The following is a 21,106-nucleotide window of genomic DNA, read 5'->3' as shown; positions in this document are numbered from 1 at the left end:
GCGTTGAACCATTGTGCATCTTCAGCTTGCCTGTTGACATACAATTTTACATCCAATGACATGAATGCAGGAGTAAGGCAAACCTGGCCATGGCTGAGACTCACAAATATGATAAAAAAATGAAATTGAGATGATAAAAGATAAATTGGAGGCATTAGAATGTCCATAGCCACCAACGAATTGGTTTCAGCTTTGCTCAATGAAGACATGATCACCATAATTATCAGACTAATGCTCTGAAGAACTTTATCGTGACATCCTGTATATGTTGCATCCTTCCAAGTGCACGATGTTCTCAATATGACTGTTTCGTCTTTTCATGCCGCGCCACAGCAAAGTCGGATGGAGGAGCGTCTGGACGATGCCATACACGTGTTACGGAGCCACGCGGAGGGACAGATGCCTGGATTACTAGGACAGGTATGTCACCAACTTGTAGTGTCTTGAGTAACCATCAGGTCTGTGGATGGATCAGAAAATGTCCCAATGTTTGACCGGACGCTGGCGATGTAAACTTTGAACCGAGACAAGATGACACCAGTGAACTGCAGCATCGTAAAAGTGCAAACGCTTTTAAAATGAAGACCTGATTGTTGCTGAGGAACTGTTAACCAAGTGAAAATTGAAATGAATAAGAGCCAAAATGATTTCAAATTGAAATTTTCATTCAGATCATGCCCGGCATGCAAATGTTACACGGTCCGCCGGGCTCACATTCCAACGGTATGATGGTAAACATGGGGCCTGGTTACAGTGGCATGGGAATGCCCCCACAATCCATGGAGTCACATATGGTAAGTTGGAAAATCTTGTAATTCATTTTAAAATTTCTTCAAATTGGGGGCATTTTTGGTGAAATTTTTGAAGGAAAGTTGTGAAGTGTTATATCATAAAGAGAATTTCTTCAATTTTTTTCCCAAAATGCAAAAGGTTGGTCCTCCTCTGGAGCAGACGGTATTTATAACTTTTGAGCAGACGACTTTGAATACTTTTGGCTGAAAATGCAACATCACAATCCTCATTTCATCCAACTTTCAGCAATTACTCAAAAAAACTCACCACTTTGTTTCCGAAATGGAAATCGTCAATAAGCTACCTTGATTCCGCCTTTTCCAACAAGCTTTTACGGGCTAACGACTCGCAGACGTTCAGCCATAGATCTCGGTGGTATACAGCAGTTTTGTTTGCAGTGAAAACATCTCATGTAGTCTGTGGCAGGTTTGTTTAGGCGAGCATACTGTCCTGAGAGAGACTGATACCGTTGATCGAGAAAAAGACGCCCTTCAACGCTGCTTTTTCATCGTTGCTTGTTTCTAACAGTAGGTTCTATTTGGTGTGAAAGATTGATCACGATTGTGAGTCAAATTGATACATCTGTTACCAGCCACAATAGACACGCTGGAATCTTTGGTCAAAAGAGAGGTCATCAGTAGAATGCAAGGGGAGGAGCATGTCTGGTGATGGTGGTATGCAAAAGTGTGACTGTCCTTCATAGGTCTGTTAATCATCATTTCGGAGACAAAGGATCACATCCTTAACGAGGGCTAATCAAAAAGTGTTCTGTGATGTTTCTGCACATAGGCACACTTCGTTCTGCCTCATCATAGACACCAGCTGTGAAAATTGTGAAGTTCTATTGGTGATGGTAAACTTGATCAGATATGTTGGCTCATCAGTCACTGATTTGAGGACTTGAACAGGCCAAGAAATCTCCATCTCATCACCCAGGGTCACAAAAGAGCTCCATAATCGTAACTTTTGATAATTGACCATTGAACTTTGGAACACATCTGGTATTTTGATGAGAAACTACCCCTGCAAAATGTATTTAGTCCAAAATCATTTGGCTTACAGTATATTTCTCCAAAAGATACTTGAGCAACATACCGACCCTGAACATGTGGTTCTGATTGTGGAGAGATCAGAGGGGACAGGATGCTGAGACACTTTATTTACCGTTGTCAGTGGAGATTTATTAACAACATGTGTTCCTCTCCATCAGGAATGTGACACTGGGTACTAAAGTTAACCCAGTTAGGCCCAAAAGACTCCTTTGTTGACGACCCATGGACCTTTCTCCTCCTGGGGGGCGTCTGCTTTATCTGATTAGTGAGAGGATGATAACTGTTCGATCCCTCTTGGAATCAAAGGGTTCATAGCATTGCAACTGTGGTGGACTTTGATGCCTCCACACGAAATAATGATTCTCGAAGATTTAACTGTGATGCTGTAATATCAGCATGGGTCTACGCGTTAATGATCCCAATCTAACCTGAAGTGTGCTACCTAGGGTTGATCTGAGGATTTAGGGGGTGGTATTAGTAGAGGTCTGAGAGATTGACCCAAGGATTGAGGGGTTAACTGTATGTTGCTAGCAGGGGCCAAGGGGTTAATGGGCCATTCCCAGCCTCCCTGGAGCTCTTGATGCCCTAAGCGGGATTATCTAATGGGGATTATCCTGTAAGATTATACAGGTTATAATCCCTGTCTAAACATCTTTCTTGTGGGAAATTACCTGGGGGACAGGTTGGGTGATCTATGGGAGTAGGCCTACTAACTGGGAGGGCTGAGAAATAACTAGGGAAGTTTGAATATGTGCCCAGAGGCCCGAGCTAACATTTGAAAGACTGGGCCTTAACTGACCCTACACAGGCACCAAAAAGCAAGCAGTGAATTTGAATTGACTGTGAACTGGAAAACTCATTGAATAGATCTATTGAGAATTTCCAATACATACAACCCAAGCGAAGCTATCATAAAACCTCTGATTATCAAAAATGCGAAGGAAAAAACTTTAATCTGGACTCAATAACATGACCATTCATTAGAAAGATCTTCAAGAGTACTTTCTAATGGTACCATTGGTTTTGAAATCTGAGGGGAAAAAAAATCAAAATATTTTTCGAAGGGGGTTAATGGTAATTCTGACATCACGCTGGCCGCTGCCTGCTCTCCACATCTGGCAGTGATTAACGCACTAGCTTGGCTTGGGTTCAGGTCTTTGGTTGGAAGATGCACATTATGCATGGAAATCTAAACCAGATGTGAGTTACCTCTCGATCATCGGTGGAGAAAGATGCTGCCATGCTTCAAGCACATTGTGTTGTCAGAGGAGCTGCAAGGCAGTTGTCTACCTTTGCCATCTCAGACTTCACACGCATGCAGAAATCTTGAAATTACTTATTTCTTGTCGATTTCTTAGGATTATTTTAAAGGAATACTTTGTTTGTTGGACATTTTGGATAATTGGATTCTTTCAAGAAAGAGTTTGACTTGATGCCATTTGATTTCAACTTTTGAGGAAACTTGTTGGTCAACTCTTGTCGCTAGTTCCTTCTGTTGCAGGGATTACATCTCATTGTGTTTCAAAGTGAAAAGTTAGACAATTTGTGGAAAGTGAACACGTATTTGGATTAAGTTCCCATTTGATTTCTTGAAATTTCCTTGTGAGCTGTTTTCATTTCAACAACCCGGATTGGTTCAACTTCAGGAATTTTCAGAAGGAATCTAATTACATTCGTGAATGTAATACTGAAAACCTTTCTCTCAAATCAATATCGTTCCGTCTGTCTGTGGCAAATCTGACTCGATCCAAATGACACTTCGACAAGCTATTGTTATTCTGTCGATACTTTTGGCTTTGAATTTTATCACAATGTTCTTCTCGATTCATATGAGGTGGCTGTTTTAGCTGACAACTACAAGTATTGATCATTATATGGGATTTAGAGGTGCTGACTTGAGAATACAGCTTGTGACTTGAAGGAAGTCCTCCAGACTTGATGCACTGATTCATGTCTGAATCACAACATTTCTACCTCATCGTTTGAAAGTTAGCGTCGTAAAGATGTGGTGTTCACCGCAGTGGAGTATGAATGGTCTCCAACAGGGGGCACCATTACAAACATTACAAGGAGGATGTTCACAATGGGACGTCAATCACGCCGTCGGCCAGGGGACATCAATGCAAAACTTACCAGGTTACACCCCGGGGATGAACTCTACCTATACCAGTTACGCCCCCTATTCTGGCTACGGGAATCATGTGTCGAATCATAATGTGTCACACTCGCAGGCGAACTGTTCAAGTCCAGCAGCGACGACGTCCTCACATCATGTGGCTCATACCCAGAGTAGTCCCAATCATATGTACAGTCGGTTATACGGGAATCACGGGTTGCATTCTACACCTTGGTATACCTTGGTAGGTGTATTGAAATATTGAAAGGAAAGGGGTTAAAATTGTCTATAATGGCAGATTTATCGTAACCTAATGACCTGACCATTCATTGGAAAGCTTTCATTGAACACTGGTACCATGATAAGCTGGTTGACATGACTATTCTTTAGAAAGCTCTTGTTAAACACTTTCTCATGGTACCATTTAAAAGCCTGTAGACATGACCATTCTTTGGAAAGCTCTCACTGAGCAGTTTCTAATGGTACCATTTGTGTCATAATCACTGATCAGTGTCACTTTTGGGTTGTTATTAAGGTTTCTGAAATGTTCAGGAAACAGACTGTGGTCTGCATTGCAAAGAAATAACAAATGAAACTTGACCCATTAACTAATGTTCTGGAAGTTACACTAATGTACCGGATATCCTCGTCTTAAAGAATTTCTGGTGAAAAGCATGCCCAGTGATGTAGGCTACTCTGTGATGCACTGTTCATGGCCTTCTGTAGCAACAAGAGCTAAATGCTCTCCAAAACATTGTTACCAAAGAAATTTATAAGCAATCTCTTGGCTTTCAAGGCTGAGAAAGAAATTAGCATCGCAGATAACCCCCCTGTGGTGAAGCGTTAGATCTTCTTGGAGAGTATAATCACAGGTTTAATTGGGTGAAATGATAACTTATCATAAGATCTCACCTTTGAGAAGCACCAGTGTGATCATACAAAGAGCATCAAGAACACGCAAAATTGAGGTTTTTGAGAAATATAGGGCCACGTAAATCAGAGAGTTTACAGTAATACTGTGTTCAATTGAATGAGTAGATAAGATATGAGTACATCACACCTTATAACATGATTACAACACTCGTTGGAACTATACTGATAACGGGCCAAGGAAACAAGTGCTATCATAGCCATGCTACTACAACCAGAACTTTAACAACTATACCGCTAACAACTACACTGCTTATTTCACTCGAGTCTATTTAGCATTCTGAAATTCCTGTTTGCGTGAATCACCTTGGGTTGTCAGTATACAATTTGGAGTCATACTTTGCCCGAGGCTTTCGTGTAAACAATAATGGCATCCTCTCTCTGGGCAAACTTACGGTGGGGTTGGTGGAGGGGAGAGGGAGCATCCTCTCTCTGGGCAAACTTACGGTGGGGTTGGTGGAGGGGGAGGACTTTGCTTGAGTAAACAAGCAGTAGGGATGCAGTGGGTTCTCAACAGTGGTGCTTTTGGTTGGGTGGTTCACAAGGACGTACACAAACATGACACACACAGATCCCGAGGATGGTTGCCCCCCCCCCCCCACAGTTTACCCTGGCCATTTCCAACTTGTCATCTTCTCTCTCCAGCCTGGATCCCACCCGTCGTTGTCAGACGACCGGGCGCCATCAAACCAAGGCACCGATACCGTCGACGGTTTCCCACCAGTACCGGAAAGGCCAGATGAACAAACAACCGATGGTGGCATAAAAATAGAAAAGTCATCGCGGACGCGGGAACGCGATCACGATGATGTTAAAATCAAGCCTGATTTAAAGTCGGACACGAAGGCATCAGCGGGCGACTCATCCGGACCACCTTCTAAACGACCAAGGTATGAGTTTATGCTTCTACGCTTGGTTTATGCTGTGGGTCTTATCATTTTCTTTTGGGAAAGTAAACTTTTGTTTAATTGGTGGGACCACTGGTTTTATTTGCCCATTTCTCAGCTGAGAATATTCAGTGGCACGTCGACGTCGCCTTGTTTGGTGTCCATGCGTCTGCGGAAGCAATACACAGCGTAAAACGGTGTGCCACCTAGCGGCTGATCAGAGTATCGGGCCTCGAGCACAATCTCCTTCAACAAGTGCTTGAAGACTCCGAGATCATCTTGATAGTCCTGGGGAGGCCTTGCCATATTGCTTCTGCAACCTGCATCACCTGTCATTCTAAGCTGGGCAATAGTTCTTAGAATTTTATTGGGAGGAAGTTTTGGGTAGCGGGTTAAATTGAGGCGAAGGTTTAATCTGTTTGAATCTGGTATGGTGTTGCATTATCCAGAGTGATGACATTTTACCCCGAACCAAATTTCGTTATTAAGAATAAAAAATATCAATTATGTTTTTTTTGGGAGGAATTGGGCACCCATGGGTAAAAAATTTTAAAAATGTGTTTGAGAGATATTCCATGATGAGTGCATTTGCATATGATGAATAATAATTAGGTCATTTGCATGCCTCATGAATATGCTAATTATATCGCTTGCTATACATGTAGATGTTGTACATAGGTTGCGTTGAAAGGTTGTATGAAAATGAAGGAATACTATTTTTGTGTTGAAATTTTACTTTTTAGACAAACTCAAAATGCGCCGGATGGCAGCCAGGCCGGTGCGGACATGGCAAGGTAATGATACTATTTCCATGTTTTTGAACCAAAATGGTAAAAATTGGTCATTTTAATCCAATGTAGTAGAAATTCTGTTTTATGAAATACGAGTGTGTACTTTGGAAAAGACTTTTTTTCAAAAACAAGTGAAAAATGCAAATTTTGGGTAATCTTAATCCTATTCAGTAGAAATGTTCTTTTCTGAATCACAAGTGTGTATTTTTGAAAAGTCTGTTTTTTGGTAAAAAAATACTAAGAAATGCAATTTTGGTTTTTGGTTTTTACTTTTGGCTTGAACTCGATTATTTCCATTCACATTTTGAAGTATCTTATACCAAAATGGTAAAAATTGGTATTTTGAATACGATACTTGTTCACGAGATCTCCATTTTGTGATGCTCAGTAAAATAGTCTGTCAAGTAGTTTCTTGGGAACAACACTTTCCTGGTTGGAAGGGGGGTTGCATTTGGCCATGCGATATGCATGTCGGAAAGTATTGGCAAATATTTGACTGTGAGACAGCGTCTAATAGCGCAGGGTAAATAATCTCACTCTGGATAATGCATGCTGGATTTTATCCATTTATCAGTGTTATTTCACATTTTTCGTTTTTACCTGAATCACATGTCTCAAAACAAGATTTTCTTGCCTAACATTTCATTTCCTTGAAAAGTTCTGTGTAGAGTGTGTTGAGTTATTGCTCATGACAAAAGTCTTCCTCTATACTTGCTCCATTGAAGAAATGTGGCATCGATTGATGAAAGTTGAAAATGGCTTTTCGTCAAGCTTGTCTGAGAAAAGCATATTTGTCACAAGACGGGACTCTGAATTTGTTAGCTTTGTCCATCGTGTAGCATATTGAATTAGCATTGTCTTAAAATGATAAGAAAATCTAAATATTTCATCACCATAAATGTTTCCATTTGTCATCGATAGATGGCGCCCTCTTAACCTCGTTTTGAGACATGTTTCCCTTTCAATTCAGGATGATTAGCGACAGGTTGAAGGATCTGGTCTCAGTGGCAAGCTTCGTATTCGATGGTGGTGACGACGACTCTAATAAGTAAGTGACGCCGTGGCTCGGTTTGGAATCATGACAGCCTTTCACACTTGGGGGGTTTATGACGTGATTTGTGACTCAAACAATTTGGACGAACACTGTGTGTGTACGTTTGAGTGGCAACTGTGTCCTGCAGTTGCTGTAGTCGGAGACAGCCCGTAGCTGCAATCAGCCCTTCACTATCATGCCACCTGGCCTAACATGCTTGAGAAGCCACCCAACCTGGCTGAGCCACTCCTGTATGGGGTCCAGTAGGTCCATGGTTTGTAGGCTTGCTGGCCAAGCAAAGCCTAAATGTTTTCATACCATCAGTGAAACAGTTTATCAACTTGAAGTCGAATGACTTTGGAAATCTTCCATAAAAAGTAAACACCCCAAGTGTGTGAAGGTCCTCTATGTCTTAGTGGCTTTGGTGCATGAGGAATTGTGGATACTCCAGTGGTGCCCTCTATCTCCAAATATGTTGGGTTATAGTTGACTGGTTCACTGAAAAGTGAACCAATTGTGATATTATCATTGGAATGGTCTTACAAGAGGGTGATATGACGCTGGTTATGCTTGTGCTGTTACACCATCTTGCGACTCAAGTGAAAAATGCTGACGTTGTGCAGTGGCATGTTGATACAACTAAGGATTATTTGAAAATTAAATTTGCAATAGTGTTTCATCTGATCATGGATAGAGGGCATCACAGACCCGGTTACTTTACGTATGATCCAGCACTCTGGCCCTCACCGCCGATGAATCTGTCTTTAGCTGCAATTAAGTTCTTACCTGGGTTTTGAGTTGCCGATTGTGGCACAGAGCTGATTGTTCCGTTCTTGCATGAAAATACTTCAAAGCTAGAAATGACCCCAACTTGTCCTTATGCATGCGAATACATCTTCCCCTTCTTTCTTCCTTTGCTCCTACAGGAACGATGAGTAAGTATATAAGTGTGCCGTGTTTCCTCCAGACAGTATCCCAACAGCCGTATGGCTTGCTTAGAGTTTCCTCCAGACAGTTTCCCAACAGCCGTATGGCTTGCTTAGAGTTTCCTCCAGACAGTATCCCAACAGCCGTATGGCTTGCTTAGAGTTTCCTCGAGACAGTATCCCAACAGCCGTATGGCTTGCTTAGAGTTTCCTCCAGACAGTATCCCAACAGCCGTATGGCTTGCTTAGAGTTTCCTCCAGACAGTATCCCAACAGCCGTATGGCTTGCTTAGAGTTTCCTCCAGACAGTATCCCAACAGCCGTATGGCTTGCTTAGAGTTTCCTCCAGACAGTATCCCAACAGCCGTATGGCTCGCTTAGAGTTTCCTCCAGACAGTATCCCAACAGCCGTATGGCTTGCTTAGAGTTTCCTCCAGACAGTTTCCCAACAGCCGTATGGTTTGCTTAGAGTTTCCTCCAGACAGTATCCCAACAGCCGTATGGCTTGCTTAGAGTTTCCTCCAGACAGTATCCCAACAGCCGTATGGCTTGCTTAGAGTTTCCTCCAGACAGTATCCCAACAGCCGTATGGCTTGCTTAGAGTTTCCTCCAGACAGTATCCCAACAGCCGTATGGCTTGCTTAGAGTTTCCTCCAGACAGTTTCCCAACAGCCGTATGGCTTGCTTAATAATTTTTCAAAATTTTTACATTTTTTTCTCTCAAAATTTTTACATTTTTTTCACACAAAAATGTAAAAGAAATTGGGGGAAAAAAAATTTGAGAAATTTTTTTTTTCGACTTCTTTTGGAACATGGCAACTCCTAGTCGCTGGGCAACATGTTCAAAATAGTCAGGGAAAACACTAATATCCCCCACCGCCACATGGTCTGTTATCCTCCTAACTCCCTCGAAACCTGGGTATTCAGTCAGGGAGTTAGTCCTTCATCCCATCAAAGACCTCCTCCTCTTCTGGTGTAAATATTGCAGTAAATAGTGTAGTGCCTAAGATTCCGATGTGACATCATCAACATGGTTGAGAACAGTGTTTGACACACATGGCATTCAGCTGGGTCACACTGAGGTTCAGTCAAATCTCATGATTGAAAGTTTGTGACGTGGATATCTTCCCTACCATGTACCGTCCTCCCCTTTCCAAAGTAATGGGACCATGAAGAACTCTGTAACAGTCTTTTCTGTCTTGGTTGTAGGGACTTGGCTTTTCTGCCGAGATAATCACTAATCACCTGTAGTCCTAGTAACAAACAGTATCAAAACGTTTTATCGCTGTGGGTCAGGTTTTTAAGGGCCTGCTGAATGATTCCTAGCAATAAGACGTATTGATACTGTTAGTCTAATATTCTAACCTGGGAAGTAGTTGGGAGAAAGCTCCCTTGGCAGAACTCGTTGAAGCAATGTAAATGGCATTTCAGCCGACATTCAGTCCGTGCTCATGACCTGCAACTGTACAGAGGTCAGCCTGGGCCTTCTAATTGAGCCTGGAGGAGTAGATATGGTTGTGTTCTAGTGGAGAGAGAGCAGATGGGTGCTTTCCATCACATCCAAAGTGAGATCACACGGATTTATCAACATCTTTAGTTTGAACTTTGTTGAAATAACCTTGACCTTATATGTTGTAATGACCTTGACCAATATACTTATCTGACCTTGACTTTGTCTTTTTAGAACGGACGAAGAGATCGACCCAAATGAATCTCCGGAAACGAAGCAGGAAAGAGAGAGATTACGCAGACAAGCGAATAATGCCAGGGAAAGGTGAGTTTGATTTGGAAGATAGGGGGCGTCCACATTGTGGGCTTGACTGAACTTGAACTATGAACAGTTTCAAGCAGGATTGGAGAAGTGTTCTTTAAAGGAAGGAATTGCACAAAATTTCTTCAAATATTTTCCAACATAAATCTAAATCTTCCAGTTTTAAAAAGACAGAAGATGTTATTCAGAATGTCGTCTGTTCTGTTCAGAATGTCGTCTGCTCAAGATAATCATGAGGTTATCTCAAGTTTCTTCAGCGATAGAAACCATGACGAGTAAAAGAGATCGAGTTATCATCTTCAAACTATAACTTTCAAATTTTCTCTGCCAGAATCCGTGTACGAGATATCAACGAAGCTTTCAAGGAACTTGGTCATATGATCTCCATGCACACAAGCAACACGCAACCGTTGACAAAACTCATGATTTTACAACATGCTGTCAACGTGATAACGCAGCTTGAGCAGCAAGTCAGAGGTAAAAAGACAAGGTCTCGATCTACCTTAACGTCTCACTTGATACAGGGAGACCTTAAGGCCGAGATGGTCTCGGTGTGCATGGATTAGTGATCACAGTTGCATGATATATTGGTGGTTTTGTGTTTACTTTGCATGTTTTGCAGGCTGTTTGAGTTTTAAAGACTTTGGAGACAAATCTGTTTGGACTTCTAAAGAGTCAAATTCAAACCAGTTCAGGACTTCTCTTGGAGATGTTAAAAATTGACGAATGAGTAACCGGTATGAATGTTTGTAGATTCTTTTAATGCAAATGGCGGTGAGGTCCAGTTGTGGGCTCCTCTGCTAGATCATCATTGTAAACAGAACACAACTCCAAGGTTTCTAATCAGCAAACAGCCGAGCAAATAAGGTGGCTTCCAGATTACGTTCGTTGCTTGTTTTTGATGGCTTTTGTTCTGACATTTCTTCACCAGAGTGCGCGTCCGAGACATAAACGGAGCTTTCAAAGAACTCGGCCGCATGGTCACGTTGCACTTAAACGCCAATGAAAAGCCTCAAACAAAACTGACGATTTTACAACAAGCAGTTTCAGTTATTACGAGCCTTGAACAACAAGTGAGAGGTATGTGAGAAAATGCACTGAAGTAACCTAACTAACGTATAGATGGCGCTTTATCACAAACTAACATCACGAATCGACCGTCACGCTTGAAGAAAGCATCGGGTCGCCTGGCAGTTGCACTAAATTGAAAATAACCTCTGCTTTGAATTGCGACCTAACCCTGTTCAGACAACAAGGTCATTTAGATTACAATCATACCCAGAACGGAGAAGCTGTCGTGGTCAATCTGTACAAAATCAGTATCCCTTGCTTCCTAATGCCACTTAACCCTTGTGATCCTGCTGGTCTCATATCAAACTGTATATCATCGGAGTGGCATTGCCACCTCTCTTGGCCAAACTTGCTATTGGATGTTAAGGGGCGCTGATCTGTAAAGAAGCTCATGGGAAGGGAAATCGCCCTCAATCTGTAGCTGTGATCACTAATTCATGTGTGGTGTATGGTGTAAACTCTTGTCATCGACTGAGGACTTGGGGTCTTGTCTACTGAGATGCGTACAGCTGGGTTTAAATGCAGTACCAGGATTGTCATTCAGTTTAGTGACATCTTTCCTGGTCAAAAGTCGACCTCAAATGATATTTGGGCAACAAAATCAAAATTGGCAGCCAGAAACCTCAACATAACTGCAAAATAACAAAACCCATGTCCTCGGTCGTAAAGTAATACGTGAATAGAGGCTGTGTGGATGACGTCGTCGGAGCAGAAGAAGCCATTTTGGATGTCAAATGAACATGACTGTGCCATGTGTTGTCACTTTGCCGGATCAAGTGTGTCTGCCATGACATGATTCATGCATGGCAGACTGGTGACATCGGCACGGTTTGACTTCCAAAATGGCCGTCCTAATGACGTTACTGCACCGCCTGTAGAAACCCTTTGCCGGTAAGTACGTACTAACCTTTCGGTGGTGGTGACAGTTGTGATATCTCCAAATTTCAGCGCAAACGTTTAATTCCCATCCATCTTTTAATTGGATTGAGCAATGTGGAGAATCATGCTCTTAGCTTCGTTCATTCGTAAAATCATTGAGTAGAAACATCTCAGTCAGGAACTTATGATGATAGGTTGACAGCGTATAGCCTTGTAACTTCAGGAAATTATTCCAACCTGTTCTGTTCTTTGAGCCTGAATTTCACTTCATACATTGTATATTTCTGGCCACCTTCTAGAGCGTAATCTGAACCCGAAGGCAGCGTGTCTAAAACGACGAGAGGAGGAGAAATCTGAGGAGCTACCGGGGCGCCAACTCCAGCCAGACGATCTAGGACAACATCCCATGGCAGGTAAGTAGCCATCTTCACCTTAACCTTTGACCCCAGCAGTGGTTACCATAGCAACCATACCAGTGGTTACCATAGCAACCAGGAATGATGCGGGGTTGCCTGTTTTGCTTTGTGGTTGAAAGTTTTCCGTTTCGTTACATTGACACGCTTGTTTTTCTCAAAATCTGAATTTTCTATATTCCATTCGTTACTGCACTGAACCTCGTTCCTGCGTTTTGTCGCCCAACCCCGTCCCCTTCCAAGCTCTGTGATATTTGTCGAAATGTGTTGGGACTTGTTGCCGAGCATTTTGAGACTTTTGGAGAAGACAGAATTTAGTTTAATTGAATGTTTGTGAACTGACTAAAAGAACTGCATGGCATGCTCAACTAACAACTGTTACATTTGTTGACATGAAAACATTTTAGATGAAAATCTTCTGATTGGATGAAACAGTCTGTGTAGCGAGGCCAAACCAATGATAACAAGTTTTGGCCTTGACGTCATACAATATATAATGTTGTACATTTGCATTCATTGCCTGACAACGTGCCATCATATGCCTGGCGGCTGTTTAGGCAGACATAAATCATGTCTAGAATGAGATGCCAGGTATGATCACAACATGAACTAAGAAAGTAATCATAGATGAGAGCTCAAAAAGACCTTTGAGAGGCTGAGGTGGAAAGAAATGAAAATAAAAGGGAGAAATGAGAAGTGGTTGTTGTGGTTCTTCACCGTGCATGCAGTTGTCTCAAATAAACGAAGGAAGAAGGAAAATATTGTTATTGTCTTTCTTGAGCACTTTTCACCCCAAAATTGTGACAATTCTGCACCATTGTCTTGAGTCCTTGTATTGTATCTGTGCAGCCATCTGACCCATGGTTGAAAGTGTCCCCAGCCCCCCCCCCCCCTCCATCTGAATGTGCATGTTTCTGCATCCAGTTTTGAAAAGTATGATAGTTATTAACTTGATTAGATATTCAAAGACATGGTTTAAGAAGATGGTTTGGAATGATTCACAATGACTCTGTTTGCCAGCTTGCTGTGTTGGCAAGTTGCTTCTGCAAGCGTGGATGTACGCGATGTCAGCCATCTTGAATGTTTAAGTTTGTCTTTATGGATGGTATGCTTCTTCATAATGAGGCTAGGGTCGCAGTAATGAATGGATTTGGTGCTTAAAATTTGCTTTGGTATTTACAACCCATCACCCCTCATTTGCACAGATGGAATCAACCCAGGCTATGCATTTCCATACAAAGAGGTTTAGTCCATGTTTTGTAGCATGGGGTGATAGGGAGGAAATTTTCTTCAAATCATATTATATTTTCTTCAAAAAATTATTCTGTCTTTAAAACCACATCATAGCAAAGCTGTCATCATCATGGTGTTCAGGTGTATCTTGGCAACCGTATCACTCACATGGCAACCACTCTATTGCCTAGCAACTTCTTGGTTACCATAGCAATTTCATAGGTTACTGGTGATTATGGTTTCTACTACAAACTGCTGGTGGTGGTCATTGGATCTTTTCCTTTAGGCCTAGCTAATTTCCAAAATCGTTGCCTTGGTAACTACTATCACTGGTTACCGTGGCAACAATACTTTTGGCCAATTTTCATGAAGCAAGCAGCGAGCAGTTTAACTAATCATGCATCATCAAGTTTGATACATTTAGTAGTAGTGTGTCCCTAACATTTGACATCATTGCATGTTAGAATGATTCAATTAACCCTCTGTGTTCTCGATTGCAACTGATGTGAAAAAGAACGGACTTACATTGTCAAATTGAACAATGCTGAACTTTGGTGTTCAAGAACTTGTCTCAAAAACGGGAAGGTCATCTATCCATTTCTTGAGGTCTAAACTTGGTTTTCAAGTTCTCTGAGCTACTCATGATCATGTACAGAGGCAGACAGCCCAGTGGCTCTTGAACAAAACAATGATCCGTGGCAATAACACTGAAATGAAAAGCTATCTTATTCCTGTTGAAGTTATTGTGAAAGAAAATAAAACTGCTCTGCTAATTACGAAAACTGAGTTAGGCTTATCGCGATACTTTGAACATGGCCGATCCTGGCATTCAACAGATCATCACTTCAAAAGTTCAGGCTTTTAATTTCAGTCGATCGGCGGCAGAGGAGGGGAACACCAATTATGGCAGCACAGCGGGGTGGTGCGCCGTATATGCATGGCGCGCCATTAGATATGAGTGGCGCGCCGATGGTGCATCATATGGACGGGATGGCGGATGGAATGCAACCGGGGATGAGTGCAGAGATGCATCACCAGATGATGTTATCGCAGGGACTCGGTCATGAAATGATGGGCCAGGACTTGGGACCTCCGCCGCCACATTCACAGTCAGTGGTGACGTCTAGTGGCATGAATTATACGGAAATGGACGAGAATATCGCACATTCGCACTCGCAAAATATGCAGCGGATCGGAGAATCGATAGCGAGTCATTCACAGTCGGACCAGTGATATTGAGAGATTATTGTTACTGCCACCCCTGTTTTCAGAATGGACTCAACTCTACACCATTATGATCTGATATTACAGACTAGTTGATTGTAATTCGGAGGGGTTGCAGGTAGTTCTGGGACCTGTTTGGTTGAGATCACAAATTCACGGAGACTTTTCCGCGTGAAATGACACGTGCTCATTATGATGTGTTTGTATCATTTTTTCTTACTTTCAAGAGACATCGTTTGTGATTGGTTGTTGTTAGGCCATTTCTCATTGGTTATTTGCTCCGTATAAGTTGACCAATCACATGCTTCCAAAGATATGTAGAGTACATTTTTATATAATTTATATTCGAATATTATAATTATTTCAATTCTCGTGAACTTGGTACAGTTTTATGCTATATGGTTAAATTATGATCACATGGGGTCATAGCTGGTTTTGATTGATTGCGCTAGATCATGTGATTTTATAGCAGGTTTCTGATTGGTCGGTGAGATCATGTGGTTTGCAGACTGGTTTCTAATTGGTCAGGATCAATCTAGAGTTAAATTAATCACCATATTAGGTTGATGATTTGTCAGGATGCATCATCTAAATGGCATATCTATAATTGAGCTTCCTGATTGGCCTAGACTGATCATGTGACTCAAAAGCTGTACTATGATTGGTCAGAATAATCAGTATTTGAAATAGTTGGTTAAAATGTGGTGCAGAGGAATAGATCTGAGGGTTTTGCCAGAAAAAGGAAGAAATAAATCCAGATTTTGGAACGAAAGGCTATGAAGAGGGTGCTGAAATTTGTTCAAAACTGGTGCAAACTTTTTATAATAAGGAGAGTATTTGCATATTTTGTAATGAAAATAAATGATATATTCTGACACCTAAGAAGTGGTGTGATTGCATGAGAGAACAATTTGGAAGAGAATGAGTTGTTGGGGAATTTGCGTAATCCGTAAAAGCATGCCTAGCTTGATCTGAATATAAACCATCATGATGTGGTCACGATCGCTAAATACTTTTATAAGTCTTTTTCCAAGCCAGCTCTGCAAGTCCTTTTGGAAAGGCGAGCGTTTTGAAAGAAGTACTTGGTAATTCCTCGCCTGTTGGTCATGTGACCTGGCAATAAAATAATGTTCACGTCATGAATATCAGAAGCAGAAAACTTCTGCCAAATGGTAATTTTCTCATTTTACAAGTCTAGCCTTTCTTGGCTGTGTACATTTGCATATATAAAGGTTATAGGTCAAAGGTCAAAGTTCATATAGCGTCGCGTGTTATCACCTTGGTGATTTTTCGTAGTGAGTTTTGGGGGCGGTTTCATATCAGTGTCCGACACCCCTAATGATGCAACAATGGGCTGGTCCCTGATAGTTAGCAAATAATGTGGGATCAACCATTGTTGCGAATTAGGGGTGCCTGGCTATCATAGTGCATTTCTTATTGTGTAGATTATGATTTGGACTTAATCGTCCAAATTTCAATGGATCTGAATTCTCACTGGATTTTGGCAATTCTGTGTTTTTAGCCCCAAAACAAATCCGATGGTAAAATCTATTGTCATTCTATTTTTGAACATTTTTGTCGTTCAGTTGTCTAAGGTTTGCTTGATTTGTGCACCAGAAGCATTGATAAATTTGTTACCATCGGAACATGAAAATGGTTGCTAAGGGTTGCCTAGTAACAGCCATAGCGACCAGGAATATTGCTTAGCAACAACAACTGCCTATAGGACCGCGATCTATGAACTGGTTTGAGTTTAGATTTTGTTTCGGGGTTGAAAATATCAGATTTATCCAACATTCTGGCACATCTTGCGGCCATGTTTGAGGCCAGTTCATTCAAAATGTGCTCAAAATAACATATATATTTTCATCGGTGAAAAGTTGAGTATTTTTCTTGACTTGTACAAGTCAGGATTTAAGTGTGAAAAAAGATATAAAATCAGAAATTTCTTGGTGTTTTAGTTGAGGGGTCAGATGTTAGGTGGGGTCAGTGCAGCCTGGTTGGGGAAAAGCACATCAGATGTTTGAAGAAGAAAATGCAGGTTAAACCTCTCGTAGCCAAAAGTAACCTTGCAGAGGAAATTTGTAATTTCGATTTTTGGGACAAATTGGAAGAAATAATCAAGAGAAAGGCACCGGCGCCACCTTTAATTGCTGACTCGGGTCACGGTTCGATGTCTTCCGTGATTTTGGCCAATTCGATTTCATTTCACCCGCTATCAGATGAATCAAAGCTATTTTTATCTCACAATATAATTCTCAGTTGCAGAATTCTCACAAGTTTACATGGTGCAAATTGAACCTTGCACCCCTTAAAATCAATAATGGTTTGCTCCACATCAATAAGTAAATACTAATAAAAAAGGCAAGTCATTTCAGGAAGAAGGGGGTTCAACTTCAGTTTAAAACAGAATCTTCTCTATACCCTTAAATTCTCTAATGGTACAGCCCAACCTTTGTATGGAAGGGTCCATTGTATAGAAATATGGGTGAAAGGTGTACAGAATCTGACAAGAAATATTCTTCCATATTTTCCAGTATTCCGCGTTATTTTATCAAATGTATGTTTTGTATTTATGAGGCCCTGCCATTTTTAATTGCGATGATGGTTTATTGTTAAATTAAGTAGTAATAAGTAATTAATTGATTGATTACTCGGCTTTACCATGGTAGGCAATGGCAACTGACATGGTTACTAATATTATGGTATTAACATGATGGTATGTTCGGTTACTATGGAAAGCATTTTTTAGTAATCAAAAACAGTCTTGGTCTGCCTGGGTTGCTTAGCAACATGATTTAGCAATAGCAACAGTAACTCGAAATATATTAATTTTTTTTGTTTACAGGTGAGAACTATGATTTTAACTTTTCAGCTATTGCCAAAGGTAAGACATTGAAATGTTGCATTGAAAGTAATCATCCTGTTAAATAAACTCTTTGGTTTAAGGAGATTCATACTTAATACTTAATTCAATATTTAATTGCTAGAAAATATTTTCATCATATTGATGTGTTAAATTGGAGAAGTTTCAAGTTCAAACAAATAAGGCACGATCATTTTACAAATGTAAACTTGGTGCAGAGATTTTGAGATATCTCGTAAAATGTTGGATTGATTGTTTAGAAGTAAAAGTTTGCTACTTTTAAACTTGAATGAATAAAGATTGCAAAATTTTTATCGATGTTTTAATTAACTGAATTATCATTTTATTCTTTTAATCATCATTTTGCATTTCAGCACAGATAAATCGAGAAATAAACTGATTTTATTCAATGTGTAATTTTGTGTTTTAAAATTTTGTGCTTGTCGGATATTTTTGTTTTTGAAAACGTTTGTCTGTTGCCATTGCCTTGTTCCAAAAGTCATTAATAGGGGGCCACCCTGGTGTGGAATCTTCACTTTCTACTGTCGTTCAATATCCATACTGGTGTCAAATTTCACACAAAAACCCAGCGTGGAGATTTTGAGATTGGCCCTCCAATTTTCAGAAAATTCCCAAATATTCAAAATTTGCGAAAACCATGGAGAATTTGCCAAAAAGATTGCAACTTCATTATATGTGACAGTAGTAATTGACGACTCCACCACTAGGGTGTGCTACAAACTCTTCACTGTTCTGTAAATATTAATTAACCGATTAGGTGACAAGTCCACACAGGTAGTACACATGGTGGCCCACAGGGGGCATGCGTTGCATTGTTATGTTGATATTATATTATTTGTAATAATGATTATTATTGGTTTGCTGAAACACTGGGATAGGTTTTTTTTGTTGGCAAATTTTTCTTTTAAATTTTGCTCAAAATATTTGATTCTGTGGAGTTTTCACCCTCAAAACAAAAACGGTTCAATTCTTTGAACATTTTGTTTTGTCTTCACAAACTTTATTTTCCCAGTTGTATAGATCTGTCTTTGTAGGAATCTCATTTAAACCTTCACCCCCTTTTATCATGGAATGAACTCTCCCATCAAAAAGGATTTGTAATGAATGGTTGGTCTCTTTTTGATATTTGAGGGGTGATAGGTTGTGTATTATGAAATCCCCATATTGGGCGATAGTGTCAGTGCTACATATCATGTTTCCGTAGGTTGGCGCGATTTTGTAAATCTTACGATCTTCAAATTTGAAAAAACCTGATTACAGTCGGAGAAGGGACTTGAAAAATCTTGTGTAAATCAATTGTCAAACCAATTAACTTGAAAAGGATCAGGAATAGTCCCATTCAGACATTTCTTGATTTAGCGCCAACCTTGGAAAACATCAACTTTCACATGCATAATTTGCATGTATAATGACATATCTGGATCTTCCATATCAGAGCACCCCTAGTGGCCACCATGTGAACTAATGAGAATCATATCGACATTGATGGCAGAAGTTGTATAAAGTTACACATATCTTTTACTGCGGTACTATTAACTTTGCATCTTTCAGTGGGAGGGGTTGGTTCTCCATATTGCTGTGATTGTCCAACCTGCCGTGTCAAGGTTTGCGTTTGGATATTTGGAAGAGGGTGAACATTGTATTGGTGGCTTATAAATAACAGTGACATTTTGTTGTTACGGGCGGTCGAGCTAATGTCTATGTGAGTGCCAATCGCAATGGGTGATGCACCCATTGTGATTGGCCCAAACAACCTATAGGACCCTCAGCAATATGGAGAATCGACTCTTCACGCTGATTGGATGGTGTAAGGTACGGTTATTTACAAAGTAGCGTAGCGGAATAAATTTAAATAAAAAACGGTTAGTCTGGCTTCTTTGATCAAATAGTAGCGTAGGTATTTTTAGTTAGCGTTCTTTTTTTCTGCAGAAATCTCTCAAGAACTTGTCTCTACTCGCGGTTCGGGGCGTTGGACAGAGCGACCATGTTTGTTAGGGACTGAGGCGCCTGCGGTTTGTAGCCATTTTCACTAGATTTTATACACTTGTATCATTAACTTTATGACGTCATACGGTATTTGCCGGGAATCAAGAAATCAACCCCTTTGAAGTCGGTGGAATTTCTTTTTAAATTGAAAAGAAAATCTCGAAGTTGATCCAGTCTTGAAAGCTTTGAAGTGAATCCCAACTAAGTGGTTTTCTATCAATTTTGGAATTTGCAGCCGGTCCTCAAAGGGTTAACATATGCGTTTGACAACCTCACACCCCTGCAAAAATGGTCTGCTTTGTTTCCACCTCTGAGCCATGGTCCATGATACTGCCACTTACCATAACTTGTACCCCTTGTTTTCTGAATAGACTGGTCCATTGTATTCATTTGGCAAGTCGATTCCGAAACTGTAGGGTGGTCAGGTTTAAAACTTGCACTCCTATTTTCAGACTGGACTTGTCCAGTTGCAGTTATTGGACAATTCCATTCTTTGTATTCAGGGTGGTCAGGTTGGTCTCCTTCTTCTTGTACATAGCAGCATTTATTTAGAAAAAATAAATGTGACATTTTTACATCAGATTTTGACTTTTGTTGCTTTTCTTTCATCTTCAAAAGTGCATCAGTGACTTGTGATAATCACCGCCCAAAGACCTCATCAAAAACTAAGGTTTGGATTTATAGTCTGATATCAACTGTGGCGGAGGTGTCCTCCAACTTCACATTCTCACCCTGGTCTATTCTGAAACCTTTCAGAAGACCACGGATGAGCTGCTCAATCAGCGCTACAACCCGAGCATTCTGACCATTAACACCAGGGTCGGGTGAGGCAAGGGACCTGCCTCACCCAGACTGTTGGAATCAAACCAGGGCCGAGCCACGAGTCTACACCACATTAGTTCCTCCGGGTGCTCCTCTTGTCTCTCGGTGAGTAAAACCTAGGTTATTCGAAGCACCCAATGCAGTTATGCACTGGTCACAGCCGTCTTTGCATTGGTCAATAATGTCCCAGATGGCTTTGCACTGGTCACAACCATGCAAGACAGCTTTGAAGTTGTCACAATCCTCCAAGACAACACTGCATTAGTCACATTCCTCCAAGACAACAATGCATT

At 40.9% G+C, this 21,106-nt stretch overlaps 1 protein-coding gene across 8 annotated transcripts in view; it reads left to right on the top strand.

The window, feature by feature from the left end:
• LOC135499005 (transcription factor 12-like) overlaps window positions 1-20,571 on the top strand; it is a 90,192-nt gene extending 69,621 nt beyond the window's left edge. For 4 of the 8 annotated variants that reach the window (XM_064789604.1, XM_064789608.1, XM_064789607.1 and 1 more), the window contains 9 exons: window positions 334-420; window positions 672-794; window positions 5,536-5,780; window positions 6,521-6,571; window positions 7,539-7,616; window positions 10,212-10,301; window positions 11,230-11,378; window positions 12,548-12,661; window positions 14,766-20,571. In XM_064789604.1, the coding sequence (XP_064645674.1) occupies window positions 334-420; window positions 672-794; window positions 5,536-5,780; window positions 6,521-6,571; window positions 7,539-7,616; window positions 10,212-10,301; window positions 11,230-11,378; window positions 12,548-12,661; window positions 14,766-15,127 (1,299 nt within the window). In that variant the 3' untranslated portion in view covers window positions 15,128-20,571. Of the gene's footprint in view, window positions 1-322; window positions 421-671; window positions 795-5,535; window positions 5,781-6,520; window positions 6,572-7,538; window positions 7,617-10,211; window positions 10,302-10,629; window positions 10,776-11,229; window positions 11,379-12,547; window positions 12,662-14,751 lie in introns of all 8 variants that reach the window. The other 4 variants (XM_064789603.1, XM_064789605.1, XM_064789609.1 and 1 more) reach the window with 4 other exon arrangements.
• Window positions 20,572-21,106: the final 535 nt, after the last annotated feature.

The sequence above is a fragment of the Lineus longissimus genome, chromosome 14 (genome assembly GCF_910592395.1).
Source record: "Lineus longissimus chromosome 14, tnLinLong1.2, whole genome shotgun sequence".
Lineage (NCBI taxonomy): Eukaryota > Metazoa > Nemertea > Pilidiophora > Heteronemertea > Lineidae > Lineus > Lineus longissimus.
Note: the sequence above shows the minus strand (reverse complement) of the source record. Positions and strands in the feature narration are given on the sequence as shown.